Source organism: Equus asinus, chromosome 1, assembly GCF_041296235.1.
Source record: "Equus asinus isolate D_3611 breed Donkey chromosome 1, EquAss-T2T_v2, whole genome shotgun sequence".
NCBI lineage: Eukaryota > Metazoa > Chordata > Mammalia > Perissodactyla > Equidae > Equus > Equus asinus.
Window position 1 is genome coordinate 153,333,884 of NC_091790.1, and position 12,838 is coordinate 153,346,721.

General features: G+C 37.3%; 1 protein-coding gene across 13 annotated transcripts in view; it reads left to right on the forward strand.

Annotated features, from left to right (window-relative positions):
- The window catches only part of DNAH11 (dynein axonemal heavy chain 11), a 295,517-nt gene that overhangs the window by 251,233 nt on the left and 31,446 nt on the right, over nt 1-12,838 (forward strand). For 10 of the 13 annotated variants that reach the window (XR_011503420.1, XM_070510015.1, XM_014830575.3 and 7 more), the window contains 5 exons: nt 904-1,068; nt 2,780-2,920; nt 8,355-8,525; nt 10,734-10,856; nt 12,100-12,293. Coding sequence is in view for 10 of the 13 variants with exons in the window: in XM_070510015.1 (XP_070366116.1) it covers nt 904-1,068; nt 2,780-2,920; nt 8,355-8,525; nt 10,734-10,856; nt 12,100-12,293 (794 nt within the window). In the remaining 3 variants the exon portion in view is untranslated. Of the gene's footprint in view, nt 1-903; nt 1,069-2,702; nt 2,747-2,779; nt 2,921-8,354; nt 8,526-10,733; nt 10,857-12,099; nt 12,294-12,838 lie in introns of those variants that run through there. The other 3 variants (XM_070510033.1, XR_011503427.1, XR_011503430.1) reach the window with 3 other exon arrangements.

Consider the following 12,838-nt stretch of genomic DNA (forward strand, 5'->3'; position numbering starts at 1 on the left):
TCTCTTAATGTGGTGGTAACGTGCTGTGGATGGGAAGCATTCTATAACCTTACAATTAAATCTTATGGTTTTCTAGTAGGCCTGAGTCACTGGACTTTGACCTTCAGAAGAGTGTCTTATTTTTATCTCCCCCTTGAAAGGAAGTCTCGATGAGGCTGAGTGGTCTAGCAGCCTTCCCCCACAGGTCAGATAAGGCTCTGGTAAATTTCCCTTAAGGGCAAGCTTTTGTTAAGAGAACAGAAAGCTCTTAAGATATTTTAAATGGTTGCTTTCCTCTGAACATATTTCAAAATGGTTGCTTTCCCCTTTTCTGCCCAAAGCAGGAGTAGATTTTTTCTGATCCTCACTGTGAGAACCTGATGAGTCTCCTGGTGGTAAATTCACAAAAGTATGGAAGGCTCCCTAAGACTGGGCCCCTAGCCCAGCTCTGCCTCTTAAGCTCTGCCTCTAGCAATTAACCAATTACTATTTAAATGTTTCTCATGAGCTGTGATTGTATTCAGCCATCTCAGGGTAGTAGTTTGCCCTGTGACCTCAGTTTTCTGATGGATGTAAGGATTGTTGATTAGCTTTTTTTCTGTCATGAGAATGGAAATGATCACTTCCAACTCTTCAGATTTGAAGCAGAAACCAGAAGTTTCTTTGTATAGAATAGATTCTTCCTATCGGTTCACGATATTGAATGATTGTGATAAATGTTCCTATCCTACACTGTGGAGTGCAACCCAGATCTTAACATACCTTCTGAATTGTTTTTAAAGAATTTTTAAAAATTATGATTAGTATAGTTTTAATGTTGTGTGTTTTATTATATATGATTCCATGAAATTGATGATTTAGGAAACTCTGCTTAAAAACATGAATTTAACCACCATTTCCCACACTTTTCTTGGTTTGTGTTAGTTGGTTTTGACAAAGCACCAAAATGACTTTAAGATAGAGCTGAAATATCTGGAGGACGACCTCCTTCTGCGCCTCTCTGCGGCAGAGGGGAGCTTTCTAGATGACACCAAACTGGTGGAGAGTCTGGAGATGACAAAGGCGACTGTGGCAGAGATAGAGCACAAGGTAGGAAAAGGCAGAGGACGCCTGGCGGTTTTAATGCTCTCTTTGAGTGAAGTGCTTGGGGAGAAAATGTAATCAGACTTGGTCATTTATTTAAGAGAATTAACTTGTGGAATTCAGGTCATTTAATAAACTGCCTTTAAAAATTGGAGTGTGTGGGGTTCTGCATAGAGATAGAGATGGTTGAACTTGTGTTTCTCCTAATTCAGCAGCAATCCAGTCATTCAAATTAGACTCTGTTAGGCTGTTATTTTTTTCTGAGTGACCAAATATGAAGAAAATTGGGGCCTGCTGGCTTATATGGCCTAAAATCTAAAAAGGCTTAGCATCTACTTCTGGCAAACTGACATCCTCTAGTCTCACCACGGGTTTCCCAGGCTGTTGTACATTTTAGTGAAATACTTAGAGCTGAGGTTTTGTTTACAAGCCTTCAGTTGTGGGAGACAAGCGAGGGATGGTCTCCTGCTGTACTCAAATGCATTATTCACCCTGGGAAAATGACATTTTCTAAAAGCCAGTAAAAATTTTCTTTGAGTAGACTTCCTGCTGAACATCCAACATGTCCCAATATGCCTTATGCATGGTAGGCACTTGGAACTTTCACAAGTGGCCATTAACTCTTAAAATTCCATTGTTTCAAAATAAGAGGAATTCTTATGTGCTTTCTAACATATCCTTATTACTAAGTAATCTATTAATTACTCAGCTGAGGCTGTGTCACCACGCATCCAAAATATTTGTCTTAATTTAAGCAAGGAAGTGGAATCCTGAATTACTCTATCCTTTTAAGTAAGTGAATTCTAGGTGGCTCCTAAGATGGTAAAGATTAGAGCAATTATGTAAATTAGGTCTTAGCTTTGAAGTTAAATTCTAATTGTCTCTTAAAATGTCTCTTCCTATCTCCTTAATATATCTCCATGTAGTGACTTCCCTCTCAGCACTACATTTTCTTTATTTCCTTTTATACGTAAACATGAGGAGTCCAGTCTATAAAAAAGGTTGGAGAAATATTGCATCTTATAAATCTATAGGACCAGCAGTCTTAGATAAAAGACTTAAACAAAAGAACTAGATTTTTGAGCCTTCAATAAAAATGAATATGTTGGTTGATGGTGTTTTTTTGTTTTAATTATCTCTCTGAATGTACCCAGAGGCTAATACATAAAGATAAACTAAACGGAAGCACATGAGCATATGGATGATCTGGTGCAAAGTCAGAATTAGACAGCCATAAGAATCTTCATATAAAGGATTTTAGTAAGCATGGCTATTGGATGTATTATTGACCTTGGCTGCTTTTGTATACCTTGTTGACTAATAAAGTTATTGGCATTGAATTGACCCAGCAGACTTTTAAGAGCTATCCCTGGGAGGCGATAGAGCTGGGTTATTAACCCCTGAAAGAGAGAGGGGAGGCGGGAAGGTGACATTACTCAGAACAAATTCTGTAGAACCAAAAACAAGCAAGTCTGTTTAATGTGTAACCATAAAACAGCTAGAGTTATATCCATACTCACTGAAAACCCAGTTTATGAAAAAGACTATTTAAAAATATGAATTTAATAATTTTAGAAAAACTCAAGAACATAGATCCCATACATGTTATCTATTTTAATACCAATAATTTCTGATTTCAGATATGTCCCTTCCATCACTTGGATACGTATAGAGAATATGAAGAGTAAGTGACTTATGTTGTTTGATCCCACCGTAGGTGATTGAAGCTAAGGAAAATGAAAGAAAAATCAACGAGGCCCGAGAATGTTACAGACCAGTGGCAGCAAGAGCATCTCTTCTTTATTTTGTTATTAATGACCTCAGAAAAATCAACCCCATCTATCAATTCTCTTTGAAGGTAATAGTGAATAGGCAAGGAAAAATTTATACTTCAGGAATTCAGCTTGTTTCTGAAAGTTTAGAATTTACTTGCAAGCAATCAGTGCACCTGGTAAGGAGTCATGAGGATCTAGCTACCAAAAAAAAAAACCCTCAAAAACGTCCTCATTCTCTCACTAACTTTCATTTATAGTTTTTAATAAGGCTTTGAGATAATTAAACTATGTGACATAATACATTTGTTTTCTTAAACAGAGTCTTACACTTTATTATAGTTTCACACTATGGAGCTAGTGTGCAAGAGAATTCTCCTTGAGGCTCCTATACTTTCTTTGTGAAAATGTCAGTTTTTTTATAAGGAGATTTTCTATATTATTTTGGTATAGAGGGAGAAAGAGTGAGAACAACTATTTATTAAGCCACTATTACGTGCAAGGCACTTTCATACTTTGGTTCATTTTTATGCCTGAAACATCTCAATAAAGTATAGTATTTTACTCCTATTTTAAAAAAAGAAAACTAACATTTTCAGATTTTAAAATAAATTACCAAAGAATTCACGTTTCATAATAGTAAGAACCAGGATTTGAACCCATGACTGTTTGATTCCAAAGTCCATGCTCCTTACTTTGCCCCATTCTGTCTCTGGGCAGTATCCGCCCATTCTGTCAGTGTTTAAACAAATCGTTATTGAGATCAGTCATCATGCCAGATACCCTGCTGGTCACTTAGTGTACAGTTTTGAAAAAAACAGATATGAATGGAAGTATATAGGGGTGTGTGTGTGTGTGTGTGTGTGTGTGTGTGTGTATGTGTATAAAAGTGATAAGTACAATGAGAGAGAATAATAGGGATGATTGGGGCTGTTTTACTGGGGGCCCAGGGAAAGCCACTCAGAGGAAGTGACCTTATAGCTGATTCCTGAAGAATAAGTAGGATTTAGCCATTTGAAAAGTGTTTGGAGAAAACAAGGATGTGTGAGACATAAAAGGGTTTGGGATTCCAGGCAATAAATGAATCTATGTGGCTGGAAGGTAATGAGTGAGGGAGAAGACGGCAAGACACGAGTCTAGAGAGGTGCGAAGGTCCAGATCACATGAGGCCTTGTAGACCATGTTGGGGATTTTGGATTATAGTCTGTGTACCAAAAGAAGCCATTGAAAAGTTTTAAGCAGGTGACTGATATGATAACCAAAGACTCAAAAGTAAATATACTTGTGATATGATTGAAGCTAGAATAATAACCTCTTGGAGCTGGATTGGATGTGGGCAATAATGAAGAGGAAAAAGTCAAGAATAACTAGCAGGTTTCTAGTAGTATGGAACCAGTGTGCAAAAATCCTGAGAAGCACAGTGTGGTTGGATTTTGGAACAGCCACAGAGTATAAGGAGAATAATAAAACTGAATCAGTAGTGTCAGCCCAGTGTCACCCAAATACCGAAACGAGACTAAGGCATTACACAAAACACTGCAGAGCAGCCCCCTCAGGAACGTTGTTGTAAAACTTCTCGAAAAGAGATTAGTAAGTTGAATCCAGTCACATATAAAAAGCACAATAATTATGCCCAAGTGGAATTTATGCCAGGAGTGCAATTTGGTTAAACATTCAAAAATCACACAATGTAATCCTTCATGTTAATAGAATAAAAGAGCAAAACCAGATGATCATTTCAGTGGATGCAAAGAACTTGACAAATCTCAACACCCAGTTCGAAGAAAAAAGAAAAATTGTGAGCAAACTAGGAATGGATGGTAGCTTCTCAATCTGATAAAGGACTCCTACAAAAATCTACAGCTAACATTATACTTAGTGTTGAAAAACTGAACGCTTTCCCCTAAGATCAGGAACAAGACACGGATGTCTTCACTCAACACTTCTATTCAACGCTGCACTGGAAATTACAGCAAGTGGAATATTACAAGAAAAGATACAGAGATTTAAAAAGGAGAAAAACTGTCTTTTTTTCTCAGATGACCTGATCATGTGTGTGGAAAATGATAAGAAATCTACAAAAAAGCTTCTAGGACTAAAAGTGAATTTTAGCACGATTGCAGGATGTAAAGTCAATATGCAAAATCCATTGTATTTCTATATAGGAGGAACAAACAATTGGAAAATAAAATGAAGAACTCAATGCTATTTACAATAGCTTCTAAAACCGTGAAACTCTTTGGGATAATTCTAACAAAATGAATACAAGATCTGCATTCTAAAAGCTACAAAACATTGTTGAGAAAATTAAAGAAGGCCTAACTAAATGAAGAGTGTACCATGTTTATGTTTTGAAATGCTCAATATTATTAGGATGTCATTTCTCTCCAAATTGATCTATAGATTCAATTCAATTTCAATCAGAATCCCAGAAGGCTTTTTCTGTAGAAATTGGCAAGCTGATTCTAAAATTTGTGTAGAAATGCAAAGGATTTAAAGTAAGTAAGTTTGAAAAACAACAACAAATTTGGCAGATTTATAGTACCTGATTTCAAACTTATTATAAACCTACACTAATTAAACTAAAGAAAAATACATAGATTAACAGAACAGAATAGAGAGTCCAGAAGTAGGCCCACAAATGTATGGTCAACTGATTTTTGGCAATGATGCCAAGACGATTCAATGAGGAAGAGAGAGTTTTTACAACAAATGGAGCTGGGACAACGCAATATCCAAATGGACTAAAATGAACCTCAACCATTATATCACACTGTCGACAAAATTAACTCAAAATGAATAAGCTAAGCTATAAAATTTCTAAGAAAAAGTCTTTGGCTTGGGTTAGGCAAAAATTTCTTAGGATATAATAGATAGAAAAAAATTGATAAACTGAACCTTATCAAATTAAGAAATGTATAGTCTTCAAAAGACATTGTTAAGAAAATGAATAGACAAGCCACAGACTAGTAAAAACTATTTCCAATACATATATCTAACAAAGCACTTATATCAGAATATATAAAGAACTTGTACAACTCAATAATAAGACAAACAACCCCATTAAAAATAAAGATTTGAATAGACATGTCACGATATATAAGACATACTAAGACATATGTATTGCCCATAAGCACATTAAAAGGACCCTCAACAGTCATCAGAGAAATGCAAAGTGAAAACAGAATGAGGTATTACCATATAACCAGTAGAACGGCTAAAATTTTATAAGACTGTCAGTAACAAGTGTTAGCACAGATCTCATTTGTCAAAACTCATCAAACTGTACTCTTAAGGGGCATGTTTTATTGCATATAAATTAAAACTGATTTTTAAATGTAAATATCAAATGACTACTTTGTTAATACCTTCTTACCAATATTTACACTATGTTTCTGTCACTGTAGGGTTTTACTTTCACTCAAATATACATAATTCAAGGCAAATTGGTCTTTGGTCCCTAGTCCCTGTCCACCAGTCAAAAATATATATTTTATATCTACTTATAGATATTCAGATGTGTTTAGATATATATTTAATTATATATATATATATAAAAATCCAGATAGCCCATTATTACTGAGGCATGAAATAGAGTAATAAACAAATATTGAGAGTGATTTTAAGAGGAAAAAAGAGATAATCAAAGGGCATGCCAAAAGTACATGGGTACAACAACAACAACAACAACAAAATAACCTGCTAAAAAAATGGGCAGTTGGGCCAGCCCCAGTGGCCTAGTGGTTAAGTTCAGCGTGCTCCACATCAGCAGCCTGGGTTCAGTTCCTGGGCGCAGACCCACACCACTCATCTATCAGTGGCCATGTTGTGACAGCAGCTCACATACAAAACAGAGGAAGATTGGCAATAGATGTTAGCTCAGGGCGAATCTTCCTCAGCCAAAAAAAAATAGGCAAAGGACCTGAAATAGGCATTCTCCCAAGAACATATGCCAATGGCTAACAAGCATATGAAAAGATTTTCAACATCACTAATCCTTAGGAAAATGCATATGAAAATCACAGTGAGATACCATTTCACGCCCCTTAGAATGACTACTATAAAAAAAAATGCAGAAAATCAAGTGTTAGCAAGGATATGGAGAAACTGGAACCCTTGTGCACTGTTGGTGGGATTATAAAATAGTGCAGCTGCCATGGAAGACAATATGACAATTCCTCAAAAAATTAAAGATAGAGAGGCTGGCCCGTGGCAGAGTGGTTAAGTTTGCGTGCTCCGCTGCAGGCGGCCCGGTGTTTCGTTGGTTCAGATCCTGGGCACGGACATGGCACTGCTCATCAAACCACGCTGAGGCAGCATCCCACATGCCACAACTAGAAGGACCCACAACAAAGAATATACAACTATGTACCGGGGGGCTTTGGGGAGAAAAAGGAAAAAAAATAAAATCTTTAAAAAAAAAATTAAAGACAGAATTGCCATATGGTTTAGCAGTTCCACTTCTGAGTATATACTCAAAAGAATTGGATGATAGTCTTAAAGAGGTATTTGTACACCCACATTCATAGCAGCATTATTCACACAGACATGTGTCGGTCAAGTCATCCCTTTGCTTGACGAAAGGGATACATGCTGAGAAATGCATTGTTAGGCAATTTTTTTGTTGTATGAACATCACAGAGTGCATTTACACAAACCTATCTGGTATAGCCTACTACACACCTAGGTTATGTGGTGCTAATCTTATGGGACCACCATCTTATATACGGTCTGTCATTAACCAAAATGTATGCGGTGCATGACTGTGGCTAAAGATGGAAGCAACTCAAATGCCCATGAATGGATGAATGGATAAACAAAATGTGATATGTACATGCAGTGGAATATTATTTAGCTTTAAAAAGGAGGGAAATTCTGACACATGCTACACCATGGATGAAACTTGAGGATATTATTCTGAGTGAAATGCCCAGTCACAATAATACAAACACTGTGTAATTCCACTTTGTAAGGGATCTAGAGGAGTCAAACTCATAGAGACAGAAAGTAGAATGGTGATTACCAAGGACAGAGGGGGAAGAGGAAATGTAGAGTTGATATGTAACAGAGTTTCAGTTGTGCAAGATGGAAAAGTTCTGGAGATTGGTTGGACAACAAGGTGAATACACTTAATACTATGGAATGGTACACTTAAGTATATTAAGATGGTGAATTTTATGTTCTGTGCATTTTATTACAATATACAATTAATTGTATGTATATATATTTTTTTCTTTCTAAGTACACCCGTAGAAGGAGAGAAGATGATGCAATTCAGTTGTCTAGGGAGGAGATGTGGATAGATTTTTATGGAATGATGTTAATAATAATAGTAATAGCAAACATTTAATGAGCACTTACCGTAAGCCAGGAACTCTTCGAAGAGCTCATATAATCCTCATAAGAATCCCATCCTGTCTCTCCAGAGATAAACCTTAAACTGGAGCCCCGTGTGTCTGGGGCCAGCTAGACACCCAGGCACCAGTTTTCACCCTTTAACAGTCACTTTGAATTCCGCAGTCTTTCAACATGCTCTTCCACAAAGCAATCGCGCAGGCTGACAAGGTGGAGGACATGCAGGGGCGCATCTCAGTCCTGATGGAGAGCATAACCTATGCCGTCTTCCTCTACACCAGCCAGGCGCTGTTTGAGAAGGACAAGCTCACCTTCCTGTCCCAGATGGCTTTTCAGGTGAGGGAGTTGGTCATTCCAAAGCATCCCCGGAAGCAAAGTCACACATCTCTGTTTATCATGTACTTTACTGCTGCTGAAGGGAAGCACAGACACCCTTTTTGGAAGCCCTTGGTGGCATGAGGAGAGTCTGAGTTTCCCAGAGGGAGCTTGGGCATATGACAACCTTCTAATAGGTCACCGTGTGTTGGTGTGGGTGGGTGTACGCTTTAAGCAACAATGTCTGCTATCACCCTGAAAATCAGATGGATATGACATTCTCCTTATCGTCTCAGGTCCTGTACAGAACCTCCCAGGTACTACCAGGGAGATTCTCTGAGATCAGTCTTGAATCCAGATCCGAGTAGTCCTAAGAGTTTCTCAGAGCCCCTTTAAAAAACAGTGAGTGGGTACAAAGAGCCCCGGGTGTGACACTCCACCTTCAGTAAGACCTACCACTCTTACTCTTTTTGATATGGACTTCTGCAAAAGATTTTTTTTTAAACAAAGTTGCCCACGATAAGAAGAAAACATTGACGACATGCGTAGATGAAATAAGCATGTTCATTTTAGGTTCGTTTGCTGTATAACTTTTTCTATCAGTCCAAATCTTGGCAAAAGGTCACTGACTGATGTTTGTCGTGTCCTCCGCAGTGCCTTGCCCAAAGAAGGCGTTTTATAAATACCTGCTGTTAATAAAGATAGACTGTCACTTCTCTTTCAATATTTTTGGTATTTGTAGATTCCTTTAGGTTATATAAGAATACATGGGTGTAGGTGTTTTATAGTGTATTTGATAAACGGGAGCAAGGCACTACAAAATGAAATTTTTGCTTTTATACATATTGCTCATTAACAGTAAAGACAAGGAATGATAATACTTGACATACACACACATGCATACACACCTGTTTAAAACTTCCTCTTGGAAGCCACAGATAAATTGATTTATCTCAAATCCTAACAATCTACATAAAGCTTCAGATATAGGGGCACAATTACTTTTTTGTTGAAATAAATTGAATTAAGAAAAGATTATCTAATAAAAGATTATTTTAATGCATGTTACCACCCCTAATGTATTTTGAAAATGTCTAGAATTTTTAAATAGCATAAAACTCAAACATTTTCCCTGTTTATCTTTATAAGGTGCTATAGTTTTTATGTGGAAATTAAGGCTATTTCATTTGTGCCCCCTAAAATATTCTGTGGACTTCTTATCAATTCTGTAATCAGGATGTCTAAAGTTTGTTTCAAGTCATGATCTGTTTAGTTGTATCTATAAAACAATAATTTCCAGGGGCTGGCCCCATGGCCGAGTGATTAAGTTCACCCACTCCGCTTTGGCGGCCCAGGGTTTCACCGGTTTGGATGGTAGGTGCAGACATGGCACCGCTCATCAAACCATGCTGAGGCAGCGTCCCACATGCCACTAGAAGGACCCACAACTAAAAAAAAAACATACAACTATGTACCGGGGGGCTTTGGGGAGAAAATGGAAAAAAATTTAAAAATTTTTTAAAAACAAACAATAATTTCTGGGTTTTCTCAATCTCACATATAAGAAAAATCTCTCACTCATCTTGTAGTTTATTGGATGTAATTTCTATACCGGGACTAACTTATAATACTAGTTCTACTTTCTGTTTAGTAATTCAGTCCATTGTCATCTGAGGCTGTCTCATTTGTGTAACAAGTTTTAAGACAAGTTTGATCTCATAGCAGAAGACTAAATATGAAAGCATATTTCACATGTTGCTAATAGTCATAGGTGTTAAAATTGGAATAAACCAGCCCTTGTAATTATTTCTTTTTTTTTTTTCTGCTTTATCTCCCCAAACTCCCCCGTGCATAGTTGTATATCTTAATTGTGGGTCCTTCTAGTTGTGGTATGTGGGACGCCGCCTCAACGTGACCTGACAAGCAGTGCCATGTCCGCACCCAGGATCCGAACCCTGGGCCGCCATAGCGGAGCACGCAAACTTAACCACTCGGCCATGGGGCCGGCCCCATTGTAATTATTTCTTACTGGATTTCTGCTCAAGGTTTTGAGATCATGGACATAATCTAAGATCCCTGATTTCAGCTGTAGAACAGATATATATGTATAGGAATGCTCAGCAGACGTGGTTCTGCCTATTCAGCCATGTCTATTAGGTGATGACTACTTCCTGTGTCGTGATTTTGATGTAAACCAAATGACCCTTTTCAATTTTGTGTACTCTCAAGATTTTGTTGAGAAAGAAAGAGATAGACCCTCTTGAATTGGATTTCCTGCTTCGATTCACAGTTGAACACAGATACCTGAGTCCTGTTGACTTCCTAACTACTCAGTCATGGAGTGCTATAAAGGTATGTTAGGAACATGGCTCTTCACTTTCTAAATCTTATTTCAAATCTGAGTTCTCTCAAATGTAGAAATGTAGTTTAAAAACTACAGGTGATATATGCCATTTCCTTTGTAGAAATATACTATATATTGTGATGTTTTTACATTAATCTTTGTATAAGTAGATTGATTAATTTCTTATTTGAAAGTAAAGTAACTTTTGACCTATTTATGGGTAGAAAAGTTGTTAATAAATATGTATAGCCTGCAGGACCTGTGGTAAAAGTCAAGAAATATAAGTCAATTTATGTTATTTACCTGAGTCTAGTTGCTTTATTTGGTTTTCTTTTTTAAAATACTTCTCCACTTTTTCCAAATAGTTTTGTTAATTACATAACACTATGGTAGTTTATTCTCATTATAAAATGTTTAAGCAGAACAGAATATTGTAGAGAAAAAAGTGGTAGTCGTCCTTCAGCCTCAGTTATCAATCCTTAACCCATTTTTCTGTCAGAAGATCCCATTGTTAAGAATTTATTCTCCCAGGCTTTGGAACGCCTTCAAGATGCTCATCATATGCTAAGCTTTGCCCTACTCTTTTTGTCTAACAAGGAAATATTTCTATGCATGGAAAATAACTGTTATCCCTTATTTTTATAGTATGTTTAGATTTATTTTTTTAAATAGAACTTTTAATTAGATCTAACTTTAGAATTATAAATTCAAATTCAATGGTATATTGGTCAGAGTCTCAGCAGAAAACATATAGCACGTGTGAAAGAGTGATAAAAATAAATGGTTAACAGAGGATATTTTCCAAGTATGGGAAGAAGGATAAGAGAATCAACCAAGGATGGGGATGGAAAAAGCAGGAAAAGGAGCAGTTACTGAGACAACTGAAAAATGAAGTTATGGGAAAGAGCCAGCCTATAGGAGCTCTGGCATTCAGTAGAGGAACGATGCCACTGCCAAACTGCATCACAGCAGCGAAAGAGCTGGGGAGGAAGTATCCCCACCTCTCTCTTTAGCTTTCCAGTCTCCTGCCAGTGCCTTCTATTAGCCAAATTCACCAGGGAGCTGAGTTTAAGTAATCCTTAGAGATTGCCCTGTTAGCAGGGCAGAAAAGATGCCGAGTAAATCTGGAGAGGAAATGAAGACTATCCAGCACTACTCATTTACATAGGATTTGATACATTTCCTAGCCTTTATCTCAAACTTTCAGCTCTTGTACCCACCATTTGTATCTGTTCCTCTGTTGTCTTACAGGCAGTAGCCCTTATGGAAGAATTTCGAGGCATAGACCGAGATGTGGAAGGATCTGCCAAGCAGTGGAGGAAGTGGGTAGAATCTGAGTGTCCAGAAAAAGAAAAGTTACCGCAAGAATGGAAGAAGAAAAGTTTAATACAGAAGCTGATTATTTTGAGAGCAATGCGCCCTGACAGAATGACATACGCTCTCAGGTGGGGCAGTCAGCATTTTCAGAAATGCAAGTTAACCTGGAGGAAACTTAGTCCTGGGGGCTAAGTCCTGGCGGAGGCATTTACAGTCCATGTTGATGACAAATGATTCTGCTGAAATTTTGATATTGTAATCACTACTATTGTTAAAATTTGCTAAACAGTGCGCTAGTCTGTGTGCAGACTCAGAACATCCTTCCCGAAAAGCTTAATTCTGAAATCAGTAGGGAAAACAGGGAACCGATAGAAATATTCTAAGAAGAAAGAGGGGTGTCAACAGAGTTCAGAGGCCAAGAACGTGCATTATCCAAGTGTAATTTCTGTCGTCTTTATTCAATGGTGGCTTTTTGGTTCTGCAGATTTTGCACATCAAACAAAAATGAATTCTTTCATGTAGATACTTGTCATCCTATAACTTTACAACCAACGCAATTTAAAAGCAGAAACCTCCATCTACATCTTGGTTCAAGTGTCCTTTTTCTTTGCCCTTTTGGCTTCAAATTGGTAATTTGCTGCTTAATTCACACAAGTCATGTTCTCTTTTGAAT